Here is an 18659-nt window from a genome sequence, read left to right as displayed (position 1 = left end):
ATCTCAAATTAGACAATTTAGTTGTTCTATCTTAACATCATACATGTATAAATTTATGCCATCACTTGACACTTGTGTTACCAGTTAGACCTCAAAGTGGCAATGAGGTCTTAAAAGGTATGATCAGGGTCTTGAAAAAGGTCTTAGATATTAGATTTACCTTCAGGATTCCTTCATATACTCTGCTATGAGTCTGTATTTGTGAAGGACATGCTGTACAACATTTGCATTGTATGTCCCAGCTTACACATGCAAACGTTTCATATCTTTTGGAGCCTTTAAGATGCTTGAAGCTGTAGTCGTGACTTTGATAATGTTGCACTAACAGGATTATTGAGACGTTTCAGTCGTCGTGGAGGTACCAAAGAGATTTTCTTACCTGACCTATTTTTTTCACTGTTTGGATTCTTGTGAGAGCACATGAAAGACTCCACCAGGAAACTGAATAATGCATTTATCTCTTCCTCTATTTGCTGAGCCAAGTCCCTGCTGTGTGTTCTCCATATTCTGAAAACAACAGCTAGAGATAGTGATGAAGTAAAATAGATGGTTAGCAAGATATCAAATTATTTCACATTCAGCTTTTTGAAAAGTCTGTTTTTCTGCCTGAGACATATTTTTGTCTTGAGCTAAAATCCTAAGGTGTGTGCATCTGTGAACAGAAAGTCGTTGGGCCGATAACCATTTCTTTGTATTTATTTGAATAAATTACATTGACTTGTCACTTTTTTTTTTCTTTACATCAAGCATACAGTCGTGGTATCCAGTGCAAGAATGAAACAAAACTAAAAACAGAAAACAAACAAAACAGAAAAACAATCCAAAGACAATCATGTGCAGCACAGAGAATCCCTTCTTTCACATTGCTTTTGGATAATATACTGTATATATACATCTATACTGTATGTGTATACTTTTGTCACAGTTACAAAAATAAGATACGTTACTGTAGATGCCCGACTATACACACAAGGTGAAAACAAAACACAGAAAAGCTGTACAGTCCTCATTGAGGGCAAAGATACACACGATTGTTAAACAAAAGTGAAAGAGAAAAAGAAGGAAGGAATAGTTTTGCCTTTAAAAAATAAATAAATACATGACCTTCAAACTGTATTTTTATTCTTCCCCAGCCGACAAAGCATACTGTCTGTTAAAGTTGTGCTTCCCTTGATAAAAAAAACAACAACACTTAGTATGGGTACCAGTTGATTTTGCATCATTTCTTGTAATTCTACTGAATATAATGAATTGGTCCATTGATTAAAGACACATCCATGTTTGTTTTAATGTGGAAACACTGTCAGAGACAGTATATCTTTAATACCTCAGCATCAGAGGTCCTCCGTAACCCCATCCCTGTGCATAACAAATACTGTATGCAGACCCAAACCCCTTCCCCAAAGTACACGCACAACATCACTACAAGATGGGTGAAAAAACAGTGTTAACTGCTGCACAGATTATTTTGCAGAAAGGTTTAATACATTGTCGACATCGCAGAAAAAAAAAACCCTGGGCATAATGTGTGCACTGCGGCACCTCACTGCTTTGCTGACCAAAACCTGTACTGTCTGCAGTAACTGAGTGTGGTCGGATTTCTAGATTATCAGTACATCATTTAAAGAGGGAGAAAAATCCCACACAACACTGCATACAACCAAATAATTGGGAAGAGAAAATGAAACATAATCTTGCATTTTTTCTGAGGTCTAACTTGACGTGAAAAGGGTAAACCAGCGTTTTTTAGTCAATATAATGTTGGAGAAAAGGGGTTTTTAGTGTAAGTTGCATCATTCCAATAAATAAAACATATCCACCGAGACAAAAAGTAATTATTTTTTATTCCATTCAGCCATTTGTGCGCTCCTGGCTATGTCTAGTTTTGTCTTAATCAATGGCTTATAGACAGCTAAACTACAGAATACTAATTGGACTAGTAGGGATGCAGCAAAAAGAGCTACATCGTCAACAGTTGCTCCAACGAGCAGTTAAGTCCTATAAGTTATTATATCACAATACATCAACCATTTTTCACACAAGCTGCTGATAAAATACATGTTGGAGGATTTAAACGTACGCACCAGAGTTTTCTCACATCACTTCACAACTTGTGTTTTTGCAAATCATGTCGTCACTCCACTAATCACTGGCTCAGATAGGTAAAATGTCACATACACAGGAATACTGTTTCGCCCCTCTTGATAAAAATACCAACGAGTTAGAGATTGCAAAGCTTCACCCTGTTGTGTCGCACAGATTCACACTGTGACACCGTGCTGTCTGGAAGCTAAACTTGGAGTTGACTCTGGTTTTGCAGGTAACTTTGGTATCTAAATCACATATGACCAATCACGCGCATATGTTATGTAAAAAATAAAATAAATAAATACGATGGGTAACCTTGGTTGTTAGTTATTAACTAGATGACTCTAGTCTACAACTTCTGTCAAAACTCTGAGTAGTTAAAAGGTGAGGACATCCTTTGGACAGAGATTTGGACGCCGAGAGACGACGACCATTAAAAAAGAGGAATATTCAAAACAGAACAAAAATCAGCTCAACATATTTTTAGATAGAAGATAAAACGTTAAACACTTGAAACCATGCTTGACCTAGAGTCTCTAACAAACATGAAGCACGTGGACCAATTTTTTTTTTTCCTAGTATGTGAGAGAAAAGTTTCTATCTACTGTAGAGGTTTCCACAAAGTACAGTGAATGAGAGAAAAGAGTGATTTTGCAAAGCTGCTCTGATAAACTCACAGAAGTCATGACGTACTGACAGCCAACTCAAACCGAGACAGAAGCCGGGACAGCAATGGATAAAATGACTATGGAAGCCTGAAGGAACCTCCTGGGATAAGGGGGAAGCAACGACATAAACGCTGATTTTTCCTCATTTGAAGTTTTTACGTTTAACTGGTGCATACCTGCTTTAACTCGTCAATCTTCTTTTGTTATTGTGTTGCTGCTGTTTTGACTCCTTTAAAGCGGAGCGCAGGTGGTTGGTAGGAATGTTAAGGAAAAGGTTACCAGGAATACTCGGGGGAGGGGAGGGACTGGAGGCCAGGATCTGTTTCGCCACTGTTGCAGACACAGCTGATAGTGGTGTCATCCTAGTGGGGCAGCGGCACCAGGATATCCACATAGTTGATGGGGAAGAAGCCGGAGTTCCCGTGCAGCATCCCCTCATACCAGTTGTCATCGATCTTATTGGTCAGGGTGATGATATCGCCTTCCTTGAAGCCTAGCTCACCTTCATTCTCGGGGTCAAAATCGTACAGTGCACGACAGCAGGGCTGGTCCATGGGGGCTGGAGAACGAGTTGGAGAGATAAGAGAAGAAGAGTTAGAGGAGAGGCTGGAGGTATGAGATAAGATGCTGCATACAGATTAAAGACGTAATGATTGCTTGTGAAAGGCTCACCTGGAGACCTGGCTGAAAGAGGGAAAGAGAAGAGGAGGATGCAGTAAGGAGGAGAGAAAAAGAGACACAAAACATGACCATCAGTGACCGCAAAATAATAATGAGGCATACAATGTTTAAAGGAATAGTTCTTCATTTTGAGAAATACGCTTGTTCTCTTTCTGGTGGAGGACTGATACAACTTGCATATCAGTCTGTTAAGGCTACAGCCAGCTAGCTTAGCTTCAATAAAGACTGGAAACATGTCTCATACACTGTGTGGGAGATGCAGGAGCGGCAGTGTGTTGCTCTTTAAAAGGGGTTGGGCATTTAATCAGATGTACACTTGCAAACCAAACCAGTTAGTCATCATCCTTAGAGGCTTTTCTCTTGTAAAACCAAAAAATATTCTTTAAAAACACTTCAGATAAAACATTAAAGCCGTTTCCCACCTGTGTGAAAACTCATAAATAGTGCCTATGTCCCCTCCTCACAACAGAAACCTATCCAGACAGAGAATAGTATCCTGAAAACAAACACCCACTGCTCTTAAGTCCCATTTCTCTGAAAAAATACACTCCTCTTGCAGTTACAAAGTTTCATGGCCTGCAACTACACCACTCCAAACATCAGACCTTCAATCTGACAAACAATCGCCCGTCCATAAAGAAACAAGAGTATCTTGTTCTTATTCTTAAGCTCTTACTACCATTGTAACATCACTGCTGTATGGAACATGACCTAATGCCAACTAGGGAAGAAGGATTGTGTGATTAAGGTCCGACACAGTAGCACCCAGTGGTCCAGTGACATTATATGATGTATTTGGAAGCAAGGCCACACCCCAACCAAACCTCTGATTACCTTCCAGGCCTACTTACACCTGGACAATCCCTCCTGCTGTTTGTCTCAGATTTCTCAACCCATCCTCTCTTTCCCTTCCCTTTATCCATCATCCTCCCTACTTCATCCCTACCAACATCCCTTCATCCTCTCTTCCCTTCTCCCCTCATCTCTTCTGATTCAGTGCATACCTCTCCCATGTCTCAGTCTAGGCGGAAAAACACCTGAGACGGAACTCCCACACTGAGTCTCCCTCTGTCCGATCTCCAGTACATCCTCCCATATCAACCTAAGAGAAGACACCCCTTTTCCACCTTCACCCCCCACTTCCATCCATTCACTAGTCCTCAACAACGAACACCTCCTGAATTACAGTTAAACATTTAAACGACACACTGTTTTGCTGTGGTCCTTGCTGGTGAATCTGCATAACAGAAGTTTGTTTGAGACAGTGATCAACATATAAAGTTAGCAAGTTCATATCAGCTACATTAGCGTCTTTGTTGAATCCCAGCTGAAGCAGAAACCAAACTGATAAGACAATCCCCATTTAAGCAGCAAAAGGTATGTCCTGGCGGTGCGACATCATTCGGAACAAAGGGTTTAATTCGTCAGCATTTAATACTGCAGGTGGAAAATTGCAAAAAAAATTGAAGGCCATCCAAATATTTTTTCCCCAGAATAAATGTTACACTGGGGTGTGCAAGCATTCATCTCTATAAATTTCCGTGCTATTTTTTTCAGGACAAAAATCCGTACTTGGTGTGAAGCGGCTTTAAAATCTCACCTTTGTGTTTCTTGTTGAAGTTTGTTTTTCAAGTGTAAAATGGACTCATTGTTGCCCCTTGTGGCCAAAACAGCCACTACAACAGTAGTTATTTCCAATATCGTGTGTCACACAGTGAATGAGACTGTCCTGAACACGCACTTTTTTCCCCATGAGCTTTTTGCCTAAACCTCACCCTGCTGTGTTGTGATTGGCTTGTACTTGTCGAGGTCTGAAGCAGTTAGATAAGGGCAGCGGTGCTGGGTTAGTAAAAACAAGTCATAGGAACTCATGGGGAAAAAAATAACACGTCCCAAACCTAGCTAGAGGAAGCAGCTAATCTGGCTCCCTTGTTAACATGCTGTATCTCATTTGTTTGATCCATATCCAAACCAAGTGTAGAAAAAAAGCTGTAAAAATGAAAATCCACAAATTTATGGGGATATGTTTTTGGGTCCAGCCACAAACCGAGACACTGAGACATAGTGTAGCACATAACCTATCATCAAATAACAGAATTAGTCAGCTAGTAGGCAGATTTTGTTATCTCTAGACAGAGCCAGGCCAGCTGTTTCCCCCGATATTTATGCTAAGCTAACTGGCTGCTGCGTCATGTTTAGCGTCCGGACATGAGAGTGGTATCTATGTCCTCATCTAAGTCTGGGCGAATTGATAAAAAGCACATTTCCCAAAATGTCAAACTATTCCTTTAACAAAAAAACTATGAGCAGTTTGAGAAAAAAACAGGGACAAAAGAGAAACCAGGGGTTAGACAGAAACAGCACTGCAGACGAGCTGCACTGCCAACACAAGTGAAACAGCACTGCAGACGAGCTGCACCGCCAACACAAGTGAAGACAAATATACATGTTCACAAAAGTCCATTTAAAGAAGGATAAAAATAAGAGTGATAGAGAGATTTTGCATCTCTTCCCACATCACCCTTGCTCACCTGGAGATCTTGCTGCAAAGGGGGAAGGAGAAAAGAAAGGTGAATAAAGAGCATAGGCGTTTATGTTTAACAGCATTTTCTAGATGGATTCATGATAAACTGATGGGTAAGTACAGCAGGCGGAGAAATGTAAAGGTCAATAAACAAAACAAGAAGTTGGAGTATGATTTGGCAGGGAGGCGGACAAAGAAACAGGAGGATAAGATTGATCAGAAGATTGACAAGAGAACAAAACAGAAACAGCAAATGCTCGTCCGCTGGTAAGCTTTTCTTTGTTACAATAGGTCGGGCTGTCTTTGTACAGCGAGCGGACGACACTTGTTTTTCTGCTGTTTGATTGTAACAATTTTCTCATGACAAAGAGACAAACAGAAAGAGTAATGGACAAAAAACAACCAAGAATGACGAAGTGATGGAAGAGATATTGTTGTATCTCTCCGGGGATTCACTTTTGTCTCACCTGGAGACCTTGCTGCAAAGAGTTAAGAGGAAACAACACGAGGGAGAGCGGGGGGGCAGAGGGGACAGAGAGCAGTAGAAGTAGTTTTGAGTTTAAAGTGTAAATGAAAGGATTTTGTTAAAGAAATGAGCTGGTGAGTACATAGACAGAAAAACATTTTGACCTGGCTCACCTGGAGACCTCGCCCCTGGAAGAATAAACAAAAATCATAAAGGGGAAAGAGAAGAGCGCAGAGTTGTATTGATTAGTTCTGGACTGATGGATATTCTATTCAGAACAGGTAATAACTGAAAAGTTGGGAACTGAAAGAGCTGCGAAAAAGATAAAATTAGAAAACAGTAAATTCTCAAATATTTACCTTTATATTTCAGTAATGAAAACACTGTTTTACTTTTACAAGATGTTTCTATAGAAATTAATCATGTTTCTCTTCTGTTATTTGGTAGACCAACTGCTATTGTCTTCTTTAATGTGGAAGTAATTATATCATGTATGCAAATTGCATGTTGTGCATTTCAACTTAGTTATTGTGGCCCTTAACCCTTTGAAACCTGGAGCAACATCACTTTTCTTGTGCTGCTTTCAAATGCCTTTTGCGAGTATTTAAACCTTTGAACCCTTGGTTAGAAATGTTCTACAAATTCCAAAAAATTAATAGATTTAGAAAAATATTTTTTAAAAGACTAGGGAAACACTATATTTATAATTATCATTATTTTATATTTAAATTTATATTACAAAATTATTATAATTTTTAAGCTCCTTTATTCAGGTCATTTTCCATTTTTACATCTTTTTTTTTTGCTTTTATTTTTCTCTTTTTACTAATTTCTTGCTATTTTTTTTGGGTCATTTCTTCTTTTTCATTTTTGAAAGAAACCAGGCCAATTTACTCTGGTTTCAAAGGGTTAAAAAAGGAGATATCAGTGAGGCTAGCCGTTTAAATAAAGAATTACCTATATATTGTTTTATAATATTTTATTAAGAAACCTCCCTCTTTTTTGTACTTTTTTTGTATCGGTTTATTATTGTAAGACTTCTAGCACTTAATCGTTATTTTTTCCTTGAAGGCTTTTATTGTGAAATATCTGCAGGAAATGTTACATTTTTACAAAAGCGCAATGCATTCACTTGAGAAAAAAAATTCTGCTCCGTTTGTCTGAATTACTAAATTTGTGATCTTAAATTTCTGAGAAAAGGTTTTTATGGAAAAAGACATGACCTCACTTTTCTGAATTAACAAGACGATTATCTCAAGAACAAAACGAAAATCAAAACAACTAGATTTTTTTTTCCATGAAAACTTTTTTCAGAATTCTGAGATAATAATCACTTTATTTCAGAAATACAGGGCAAATATGTTTTTCTCAAGTGAATGCATTACACTTCCATTCATTTAAGCACATTAAATGGACCAAAATGAATCAGTGAGTGAGTGTGTTGTACAGATTAAACATGCTGTTTACATTTCTCTAACTTTACCCTGCAATGCATTACAATACATTTACAACATTTTTTGTCTTTGCTTTTATTCTTTTGCCTTTATTTGTAAGAAAAGAGAATCAGTTTTGGCTTTTATTTGAGAATTTACAGCACAAATTAAAACCCTAGAAGGACAGAGGATTGTGAATGAATAGAAACTAGCCCAGAAACTATCCTTCAAAGGCACATACTTACAAACACAAATGTCACTGATTTACATGTTTTATTGTTCTGTCTTAACATCAGCTGAAACAGAAACAGATTCCCCAATTATACTACAGAGTATTTACAGTACCTGGACTAGTTTCTGGACATGTTTCTGAGCCATGAGGTTTGTACCCTGGGTCTCACCTGGAGAGCGAGCACTGTGGATGCCTCCATTGTGGTTCTCACTGATGGAGAAGTCAAGAGATGTACGTGGCTTAGGAGCGAACTCTTTCCTCGGTTTGTTAGCGGCGTCCCTTATCCTGCTTAAACACCCAAATGCACAATTGAAAGAGATTAGCATTAAACACAGTGTGTTCCTGAGGAAATGCAAGATTAGACATGACAGAAATTTGACGTTGTTGTCAAGACATCGAAAATGTATGGTAAAAGAAGACCAGGGGAAACAGGGAGTGTGACTACTGACCGTTCGTCGATCTTACTGGAGAGCTGTGTGAGGATCTCAGCAGCCCGGCTGTGGTACTCCACCTGGGCATGGACCAGTGCAGCCAGCTGGCTCACCTGTTCAATCTGTTGAAGATGAGCAGGGTCTACTGTTACACACTGACACCATGACCACTCACACATCACCTGTAAAGATGACTGTTAGTGAGATCTGGACTCAAATTCACCTCAAACTCCAATGTTAAAAGTAATAACAGAGGGTTGTACAGGGTTGAGGTTGACAGTTAATACAGTACATCAGTAGGACAAAATAATCCTTCCACATAGTCCTTTAGCAGCATTTCTTTCGCAGCCTTCGATAGCATCACATATTCTTCCTCAGGGGATGATCTTTGCTGAGTTGTTATGGAACAGTCGATGGTCTTTTCTGAAGCCAAAATGGACGAGAAGTCCTCAAAATGCTCTGAAAATATCAGCTTGAATATCTGCAATTCTATACTGGACAAACTTCTTCTGCAGAGGGTTGTGTGACATAGAACGCTCCAGACCAGCTACTTGTAGAACTTGGTTGGTTGGTCGATCCACTAAAATTCCCCACTCTTTGGAGTTTTTTCCCCCAGGAGGCTGAAAATTGACATGAAGGTCAAGTGCATGTGTTTGTGCTTGTAAGAATCGCAAAAAGGCACATAACTTCTAAATGGATTTGCTTGCTCAAGATTTTGTGGACAGATTGGTCATGAACCAAAGGACAGCAGATTAACTGCTCATGGCAGTTGGCAAAAAGGGGCAATTCATGCGTGTATGTGATCGCAGTTTTTGTGAATTTGCGTTTGTTTTTATGTCACTTGGGGCAGCACAAAACTTCATAACAACCCGAGAAACAAAGACACTTTAAAGAGGTGTTATGACTATGCAAATAAATTGTAGCAAACAGCTGCCTATTGCAGCATCTAGCAGTAAATAGAGAATGATCAGTGGAGACTCTCAGTGGAGTCATGATAAGTCCACCTGGTGAATCTAAGATTGCAAGGCATTCTCACACCAACTTCGTCACATATTGATGTTTGGACGTGCAAGGTACCCTGGGTGCGTTGGTTGTTGACATTCTGGGACAGAAGTTCTGCCTGTTGCATGCATTGTCTTCTTTCAAAATACACTTCTGTTTTCACAGGAAATGTAATGTTTACATAAAGTCTCTTTCAAAGTAAGTGCAGTACATCGGTACAATATTGCAAATTGATGTTTTTTTTTTCCACAACAAACAACAAAAACATGTGGTTAGGTTTTGAAAAAAGAACAGGATTTGGCTTTATAATCTTACGGGACGTGAACACTACTCTCCCAGGTGAAAGTTGGTGTTTGGTGGACCCATCCATCACCCCTCACGCCTGCCCCACTCAAATTTTCGCCACCTTTACTTTCATTCCTGCCACGTTTCCCCGTGGCTGTGTAACATGCCGATGTTAAAGGATGGCTTTTTTTGTCAGTGTCTGGCGTCCCAAGTCAACAAAAGGGTGAACAAAAGGGTTCCTCAACTTGTTCATCTGACTCTGTGGGACTCCTAAATTCACCTCCAGGCATTTCCCGAGATATCACACTCATGAGACAGAGAACCTGAAATCATAACGCCTCTGGCTACGGCTGTCACCGGCAGTGAGGCATAAAAAGAACAGGGCTGTGATCCCCCTTGATTAACATGGTTTGAGGAGGACAAAAAAGCAATGGGAATGGTTGTGGTTACTGTCAATGCAACAGTGGAGAGTGAAAGACAGTTCAGTAAACTGGCTAGGTTGACAAACTCAATAAAACCTGTCGGCTGTGTCAATGGTGAGTGCAAAGAAGAGAGGTGTGAAATAGAATTCTTACATCACTCTCCAACAGGTTGAACATGCTCTGCTCAGCGATCTCCTTGGAGTCGTCGAATTTCTCTAGAGCCTGTTTGATCTCGTCATCTGTCACTTTGCCTTGACGTTTCTTCTTATAATCAAAGTCGAGACGGCGACCCTCCATTTTCTTCAGGTGATGCTGCAAAAGAAGAAAATAAAGCGGTTAATCTGAAACTCTGACCAAGACATGATTTAGATTATTAGTTTTTTCTCCCTTGTGGTGCATCAAAGTTCTGCACTCATACCTGAATCTCCTTGAGATCTTTTTCATGGAGGTTCTGCAGTGGATCAATGAAGTTCTGCTTGACCTCCATATCCAAAGCGTCCTTGACCTCTCCAAGCTCACGCATGGCTTCCCCAGCATCAATCAGAGCAAGGCCTGGGAAAATAAGGACACATGTAGACACTTAAAACACATGAATAGCACACAACTCAGTGTCAGTGCATAGTGTAGAAAACTGGTTAATCTGGAGTGACACTATCTCATTAAAATCCATCACAGATTTTGAAGGCAGGTATTTCTCTTGAAACAACATTTTAACGCCATTACTTGTGAACTAAATAACTTAAGGCGACTTGTCTGAAAAATAGGCTCATGCATTTTTCATAACATTGTTACTGCATCCTTGAGGGAATGAAATGATGCCACTTTGTTCTTGTGTCTGGCACATTTTAAAAAAAAAAGTGTTCCTCTCTTTCTGCCAGGAGCTTTACTGTATGCAGCTCACCGAAGTTAGACTCCTCTCCGAGCTCCCTGCCAAACCTCTGCATGGACTCTCCCAGGATGGCCTCGGTCTGCGTGTAGCCCGGTCCCTTCTCCTGTCCCCGCATACGTGACATGGAGTTCATCATGCTCATCTTGGCTCTGGTGGCTGTGAAGGCAAAAGAGACCAAACACCACCATTCAGTCGCACTATTTGGAGACACTCAAAGGTTTAAAAGGCCAATGAGAATCCATAATATACAATCAGGATGAGGTAGAGGTCTTCTTTAAATCAACACTCTGTCTGATCACAGACGCTGAAGCAAAACAAGTCCAGCTGCCCAATATCTACATTTAAAGGAGCAGTATGGAAGTTTTAGGAGGATTTAGTGGCATCTAGTGGTGAGAACTGCAGATTGCAGTCAGCTGAAACTTCTCCTGGTTAGAATTCCTTCAGTGTTCACTGTTTCTGAGGTTTTGACCAGGAGCCTAATTATCCACAGAGGCCTGTTCCTCTCCAAAGTCAAACAGCACAGGGGTCTCATTTATAAACATTACGTACGCACAAAACGTAGCCTGAAAGAGGCCGTGTTTATGGACATTTTGGAGATGGGGAACTTGTGACGCAGATGGTGAGGTGGAAGCCTGATTGTAGAAACTGTCAATTATTTTTTGGCGCACACCATTTTTAGCTTTTGTCCATGCGTACATTTGTAGTGTGGATCCTATGCACTGTTTTATAAATGAGAATCCAGGTGATTTTCAATTGTTAAAAACACTAAATAAAACAGTTGCACGTCACAAATCAGTGTTTTTCCAATGCTGGTCATTAAAGAGGGGCTGCTAATTATGGTGGTCGACCCAAAAACACAAATGGCCCTATCTAGAGTCAGTGTTTGGTTTGTCCATTCTTGGCTAATGTAGAAACATAGCGGACAAAGACCAGCTCCCTGGTAAGGTAACAAAAGGTAACAAAAAACTCCACAATGATTCTTATTTTCAGGTGTTTATACAGAGAAGACATAGAAAAAAAACATACTTACTATATTATATTCCATTCCTGCCAATGTATATTCTTATATTCTACAGACTGGACCTTTAAAATAATTTCAACTTGATGTGTTAGTCCAGTTGGTGAATATCAAACTACATTTATCTTCGTAACTGACTGTCAGTGCTACTTTTTCCTCTCACATCCCCATCTGTCTGTGACTGACTGAGTCTTTTCCAACTACCTCGAGTTTTCCCAACCTGTGAAAAAACTGAGGGTTTTCTTTTTTCATCTGATGTTGCATCATGCTGCTAGTTTAATACCACAAAGTGAACGTATGATGTAATTGATCAGTTCATTAAACCCTGCTGAGCTTCATATAAATTTAACAATTTCTTCTGATGGTAGCAGAGGCTCTCTTTATTAAAGGTTGGAGATAAACATCATGTCAACATTAAGAAGAGAGGCAGGAATTAGTAGATAGATCCCAGACTGAAAACTAAAGTACTTAAAAAATACTAATACAGTGGTTGTTTTACTTGGATGTGACATTTACTATTGCAGTTAATAATATAAAATATGTACAGTATGAATATGCGACTATGTATAAATGAACATGTATATATGTCTGTACATATAATGTGCGTGGGTGCTTTTACAGCACATTTTAGAGAATGTTTTTCTCTAACAATTTTATCTTGACTCTTGGGAGACTAGCCTTTGGTCTAAATTTAAACACTGTCACATTATCGTCTTGCACAGCTTGTTTATGTCACCTGGGTTTGGCTGCAGATACTCAGTAGTCTTGGTAATGATGTCCATCACTGCCCGAGAGGTGGTGTCCATCTTCTGTAAACCACAAACAACATGTAGAAGGAGACAGAAACAGAAAGTTAAGGAGAGATGTAGAAAAAAAAGGTAATGGCTGAGCGCCTGTGGGAGAGGATGAAAGAAATACAACAGCCCTAAAATAATTTATGCATCTAATAGTGAGAAAGAAACGAGATAAAAGAAAGTGTTGCTTTGTTCTGCAGCATGGTGAGAGAGACATGCAGAGCTGAGAGCTGGCCATGATGTTCTTGTTTGGTGTGATGAGACTTGCCAGCTCTCAACAGCTCTGCAGAGCTCAGACTCTCTTTCCACTAACATATCAACACACATGATCAGAGCTGCACACACACACACACACACACACACACACACACACACACAAACACACACACACATGCGCTCACATCTGTTTGTTATTGCTCACATACGGAAAAACATGCAGGTTGTTATTCAGGGTTGTTTTCAGGAGACACAGTATGTGAGCGCACACAAGACACACAGGACGCAAGAGTCATTCAAATTCCGGAGTAAATATTGTTTATACAAAATAGTGGCACTGCAGGAACATTATGACCACAGCAGGTCATGATTTGGGTCTAAAATAAATAAACTGCAGTGACATTTTCAGGGTTTGAAAGTTGCTGGAGAGATATCTGGAAAAGAATAAAAAAAATACTCAAATAAAACAAAGCTTACAAAAATAAACACAGCAAGTCTTAAGTTTTGAACATTAATGAAATCCCTCTATCTGGGGAAGCTGTCAGCCAGATGTGAAAGAATGCTGTGAATGTAATGAAATTTTGGGTAATCCATATATTGATCGGTTGTCAAGGGAGTAAAGGAGGCTCCTGTCAGTAGGATGAACAGCTATATAGAGTTGAGAGTCGTCTTAATAGGTTTTAGTAGTTGTGGGCTGTCCTCTCTACCATCTCTCTGTATTCCTATCACTCTCTCCGGTCTTATCAAGAAAAACAGGGTATGTTATTTTCAAAATAAACATGTTTGCTTTCTCAATGTCACTCAATATCAAACTGAAGATTGTGTTTGACTGTGAAGTGTGAGAAAACATTTCCCTCCGGTTTATCAGCCTTACAGCTGCTTGATGGTAGCGGCACCTCACATTTTACAACGCTGTACATCCCATCTGGTTTAAAGTGGTGCATCACAATTTTGTAATGCATGAAAGAGGACCGCAAGGTTTAAGGTAAATGTAGAAGTCATTATTAACTTATTTCTTCTATACTGAACAAAACTTTACAAAAATTTAAAACACTTTTGTTTTTGCTTCTTTTTTCTCACAGGTCCAAGATCTAAGATTTTTTATGCACTCAATAAATATTTCTCTGAAATTCTGGTCACAAAGTTCAGTGATAGTAAGCACTTCTCCTTTTCCAAGATCATCCATCCACCTGACGGGTATGGCATATCAAGATGCTGATTAAACAGTATCATTAAGGAAGTTCAAATCTAGCATCTTCACCTGCAAGATTGTCTGAGACCAGCCACCTGGATAGCTGAAGCAACAACTGGTTTGCACAGCCGAAGAATTTTTGCACGAACAAATTTGCAAAAGAATTTAAGAGGAATTGATCTACTGAGTGCATAGAAAAACTCTTAGATTTATAACCTACACCTGTGAAAAATGGGAGCAAAAACAAAAATATTGCATTTGAATTTTTGTTCTGTGTATTTACCTTCATTTATTCGGGGCAGATTCACTACGAGGTAAGCCCCGACAACACTCACAGTTAGGGTGTAGTGACATATGTACGAATGCTGGCAAGTGACCATCACCTCCCGTGGTGATATGTGTGCTGAATGTGGGTAGTGTTTATTAGCATGCTAATAAAAACAGTGAAATATTTTGTTATTGATCCATTAATCATTTTCTCACGTCCTGTGCCAGCCGGGCAGCAACTCTCCTGTGGGTTAGTTTGGATTTTTCACAGCCAATATCATACAATATCAGCTAGTTAGACATGGCTACAATCAATGTCTCCTCCACACAGTCTTCTTTGGAATTGGTTGATGCTACGACTTCACCGGTCAAAGTTCACTAAAGTCAAACTCCATGCAGTGCAGAGATGTGAATTTGCTTTGCCACTGCAAGTGAATGTTTTATCCACCTCTTTGCTTGCATTGAATCACAGTAAACAGGAGATGAATATTTGCCAATGTTAATTTTGTGCATGTGTGACAGTACCCTTACAGACCTGTATCTGGAAGCTTCCAAGTACAACCACAGTGACCTGTGGGACACTGAGCAGCTCCACGGGAGCAGCTGGGAGTTGAGGGTTGTAATGAGAGAGAGGCAAGCACTACATTTCTCTCCACACAGATTTGTCTGTGGTGTGTCGGGGATCAAAACGGCAGTGAAAAGCTTGACTCTCTAAACTTTTTCCATGTAAACACTGGTGCAACATATTTCTGTCTTTTGTAAAATGAGACATTTTTTCCAGCTGATGTGATGTCGTATTTCAGTCAGTAGTGATGTGATAACAAAAGTAACGTTGTAACAAGGTGTTTGATTTTAGAGTAACTGTAATATTATTACTGAAGTTTTATTAGTAATTAGTTACACTACTCGTTACTGGAAAAAGTAATTTTACTACTGTAATGTGTTACTAGTAATGTGTTACTGCTCAACACTGCTAAAAATACCCTCTAGCGTTGGTTTACATTCTCAACAAGGTGATAATGGAAAGAGTTCAGACTCGCCTTTTCCATGTCAGTGAAGTCATCATCGAGCTTTGTTCCCTCTGCTCCTCCAACCTTCTCACTCACTTTCTGCAAAACAAACAAAATGAAAGAAAAACATGTTAGGGGTTTAAGCTTTCATCAGCTTGACAAAATGATAATACTGTGTCCAGATGGGTCAATCCCTTTGCTCGATACTGAAATGACAGGAAAAACACCTCAGCAAAAATATATTGACGATTGGTTGAGGAAGCATCCTCAAAGGGAACTGTCATGGACAATCTGCACAGATACAACAACCACAATATTTTTTTTGTCTCTCAGACTGTTGGGGACACAATGGAGATGTTTTAATTATTATATTAAGTATGTATTTAAAACTGTAGCCTGCCTCACAGGTCAGTGAGATGACAGATAACGAGTCAGACGCTGCTCTACACTAAATTACACGTTAGGTGATTTGCAATAAGAGAGTGGTTTGCCCTGTCAGCAGGTGCAGTGTGAACCAGCCCGTGTCTGTGACATCACAGGGTCACAGCTTCTCGTTCCAATTAAGATAATGTCAAACAACAAATGCACAAACATCAGCTTGACCTTGAGCTTCACATTACAGAAAGCCATTTCATTAATGATCATGCTGCGATGTGAGCCTCACCTCTCACTGCAACAACACCGGTGCTCACGGATAACAACGTCAGGAGTGTGTTAGTGATCTTCACATCAGTGGTAATGATCTTAAACGGATTAGAAGCGGCATTGAAATGATATTAACAACTGCAGTGCATCTGTAGAACTGCCAAACACTTTCTACAGCATGAGTTTGTAGCTTGAGACCTCTTCAGATTAAGCAACGTCTACTTTTGACCCCTTGTAGTAATCTGTTTTTAAGTAATGGACAGTTAAGATTCATTTGATATTTTTAGAGGACTGAAAAGATAGAAATAAGGTGCAGTATTTAACAAGAAAAAACACCAACAATAAGAGAAAATAAACATAATTGTGTGTTGCAAAAATATGTTTTCACATCACCATTTTAATCATCTTGTGACCCCTCAGATTAACTCCTTCGGTGCCACAATACCTTGTGTGAGAATATATGCTGCTTACCTAGGCACACTCACTCGTGCCTATATATTCTTATGCACATGAACCTCTCTAACTCAGTCTAGACTCGAGATGACAGTCAGTCTGTTAGCTCCCGCCTCAGACATGTCAGCGTCAGGCTCACTGTTCAGCACTGCAGAGATTCTCAATCACTGCTGCAGACAGTCGCGGCAGTCGAGAGGAAGAGATAAAGTCTGTGCAGCAACAAGCTAGGAGCGTCGGCCCTTATAGCTTCAGACATGGCACAGATCCATGTGCACAGACGTAAACACAGAAATAACTGCTTTGGGCTCCTATCCCCTCACTCTCTCTCTCTCAGTCGATGTCTGCTCATAATATTTCTAGCTCTGCCACCATCCCGCTCCAGTCTGTGATGTAACCAGATGGCTTAAGGGGGGCGGCAAACTGACACAACGAGGCCAGACAAGGCCCTCAGAGGATGGACTGAGGGACGGGAAAAAAAGCTTTCAGGGAACGTCACAATGCGTGACTAAAGAAACCATGCAAACTAAGGTCAGTGGAAGTCTTTCCTCGAGTAACACGCTGGAAAATCACACTGTACATGTGCTTCTTTTTGTGTGTTCGTTCTCCTCTTGGGGCTGAATTATCGTCTCATTTCAAACTGAATTTAAAGCTCCTAAAATGGAGAAGTAGACGCAATTAAGCTTGTTAAAAGTGAGGGAGTGAAACATGAGAGGGGTGATCTGTGACAGGCAGCACAGGGCGGGTTAATAAGACTAAGCCTGTGACAGCAGTTTATGCAGCGTAAGACTTTCTGAGGATCGGCGCTCTATGAGTCATCTTAGCAAAAGTGTCTTCTGATCCTACTTGTGAAACGGCTCAATATTCTGACAGCGATACAAAACACACACACACACACAGCCACATTTCCTGTCATTAGCTTCACCTACACATCACTACAATGTCTCCAAATCCTCCTTGAGCTGGTTGCCATGGAGACAAGTACCTGCCCATGCTTGGCTTATCGGGCACAGTGTGTATGTCTCAGCCTCTTTAACTTCCTGTTATTTCTCTCACTACGTTTCTCTTTTCTGTCGGACCTGATAATAAGAAAGCAAACACCCCGATGTCCGAGCTGTTAAAGACGGAGGTGTACATGTGAAATGTGCGGCTGTGAAATAACACAATGTACTCTACATATCCCACATGGTCCACGTTTCATGTGTGTGCTTGTGAGCTGCACCTGCGCCACCATAAGCAGTGGCAGTAGTGACTCTTCTGGTGTTCATCCGAGCAGCCTAATCACATACTGTACTATATTTCACCTGGGATACAATACGACTGCAGTTATGCATAATTACTACCTGGTTTTAGGCGTATGCATGCAGAAAAATGACGGCCTCCTTTTAGATAGAAAGTGCTAATTACATAAAAACACTGAGGCACATATGCGTCACACACAGGCTTTAATTATTCATCTGAGCCGAGGTATTAACAAAAAGAAGGATAACATCCAAGTGGTAATAACATCAAACTAATCTTGTTTTTTCGTAACATGTAGCTGCGGTGAATCATGGCCGTACCTAATGACACAGTCACTATTCTGCTGCTGTTAAAGGATATTACCAATTATCCTTTCTCTACAGAGACAATGTGTCTGATGATTCATGTTTAACAGCAGGTTCAACAGACGTGTGTGCTTCAAGGTGACTGAGATTTATATAACACTGTTCATTTTATGCAGTGTTACATAAATTTGAGGAGGAGAGTAGGTTTCTTAGACATAAATATACATTTTACATGAGTGCTTGACTTGGAAAGAAAAGGTAGCAGTACTCCAGGGACTGGAGATTTAAGGATGTAAATGCATAACTCTTACTTAACTAACTAGTCCATACCCATTGGTAGCTTTGTCACCTTCTACCTATGCCAATCCTCAATGCCTATGTGCAGTTTCACATAGATTG

At 40.0% G+C, this 18659-nt stretch overlaps 1 protein-coding gene across 4 annotated transcripts in view; it reads right to left on the bottom strand.

Annotated features, from left to right (window-relative positions):
- Positions 1 to 680: 680 nt before the first annotated feature.
- sh3gl2a (SH3 domain containing GRB2 like 2a, endophilin A1) overlaps positions 681 to 18659 on the bottom strand; it is a 62578-nt gene continuing 44599 nt past the window's right edge. Inside the window, exons 3-13 of one of the 4 annotated variants that reach the window (XM_050043888.1) lie at positions 15649 to 15717; positions 12876 to 12948; positions 11134 to 11277; positions 10651 to 10784; positions 10386 to 10544; positions 8542 to 8645; positions 8262 to 8377; positions 6601 to 6615; positions 6429 to 6440; positions 5969 to 5980; positions 681 to 3315 (exon numbers count right to left, since the gene is read on the bottom strand). In XM_050043888.1, coding sequence (XP_049899845.1) covers positions 3119 to 3315; positions 5969 to 5980; positions 6429 to 6440; positions 6601 to 6615; positions 8262 to 8377; positions 8542 to 8645; positions 10386 to 10544; positions 10651 to 10784; positions 11134 to 11277; positions 12876 to 12948; positions 15649 to 15717 — 1035 coding nt within the window. In that variant the 3' untranslated portion in view covers positions 681 to 3118. Of the gene's footprint in view, positions 3316 to 5968; positions 5981 to 6428; positions 6441 to 6474; positions 6616 to 8261; positions 8381 to 8541; positions 8646 to 10385; positions 10545 to 10650; positions 10785 to 11133; positions 11278 to 12875; positions 12949 to 15648; positions 15718 to 18659 lie in introns of those variants that run through there. The other 3 variants (XM_050043886.1, XM_050043885.1, XM_050043887.1) reach the window with 3 other exon arrangements.

Source organism: Epinephelus moara, chromosome 5, assembly GCF_006386435.1.
Source record: "Epinephelus moara isolate mb chromosome 5, YSFRI_EMoa_1.0, whole genome shotgun sequence".
Classification (NCBI taxonomy): domain Eukaryota; kingdom Metazoa; phylum Chordata; class Actinopteri; order Perciformes; family Serranidae; genus Epinephelus; species Epinephelus moara.
This window is presented reverse-complemented; position numbering and strand designations above follow the sequence as displayed.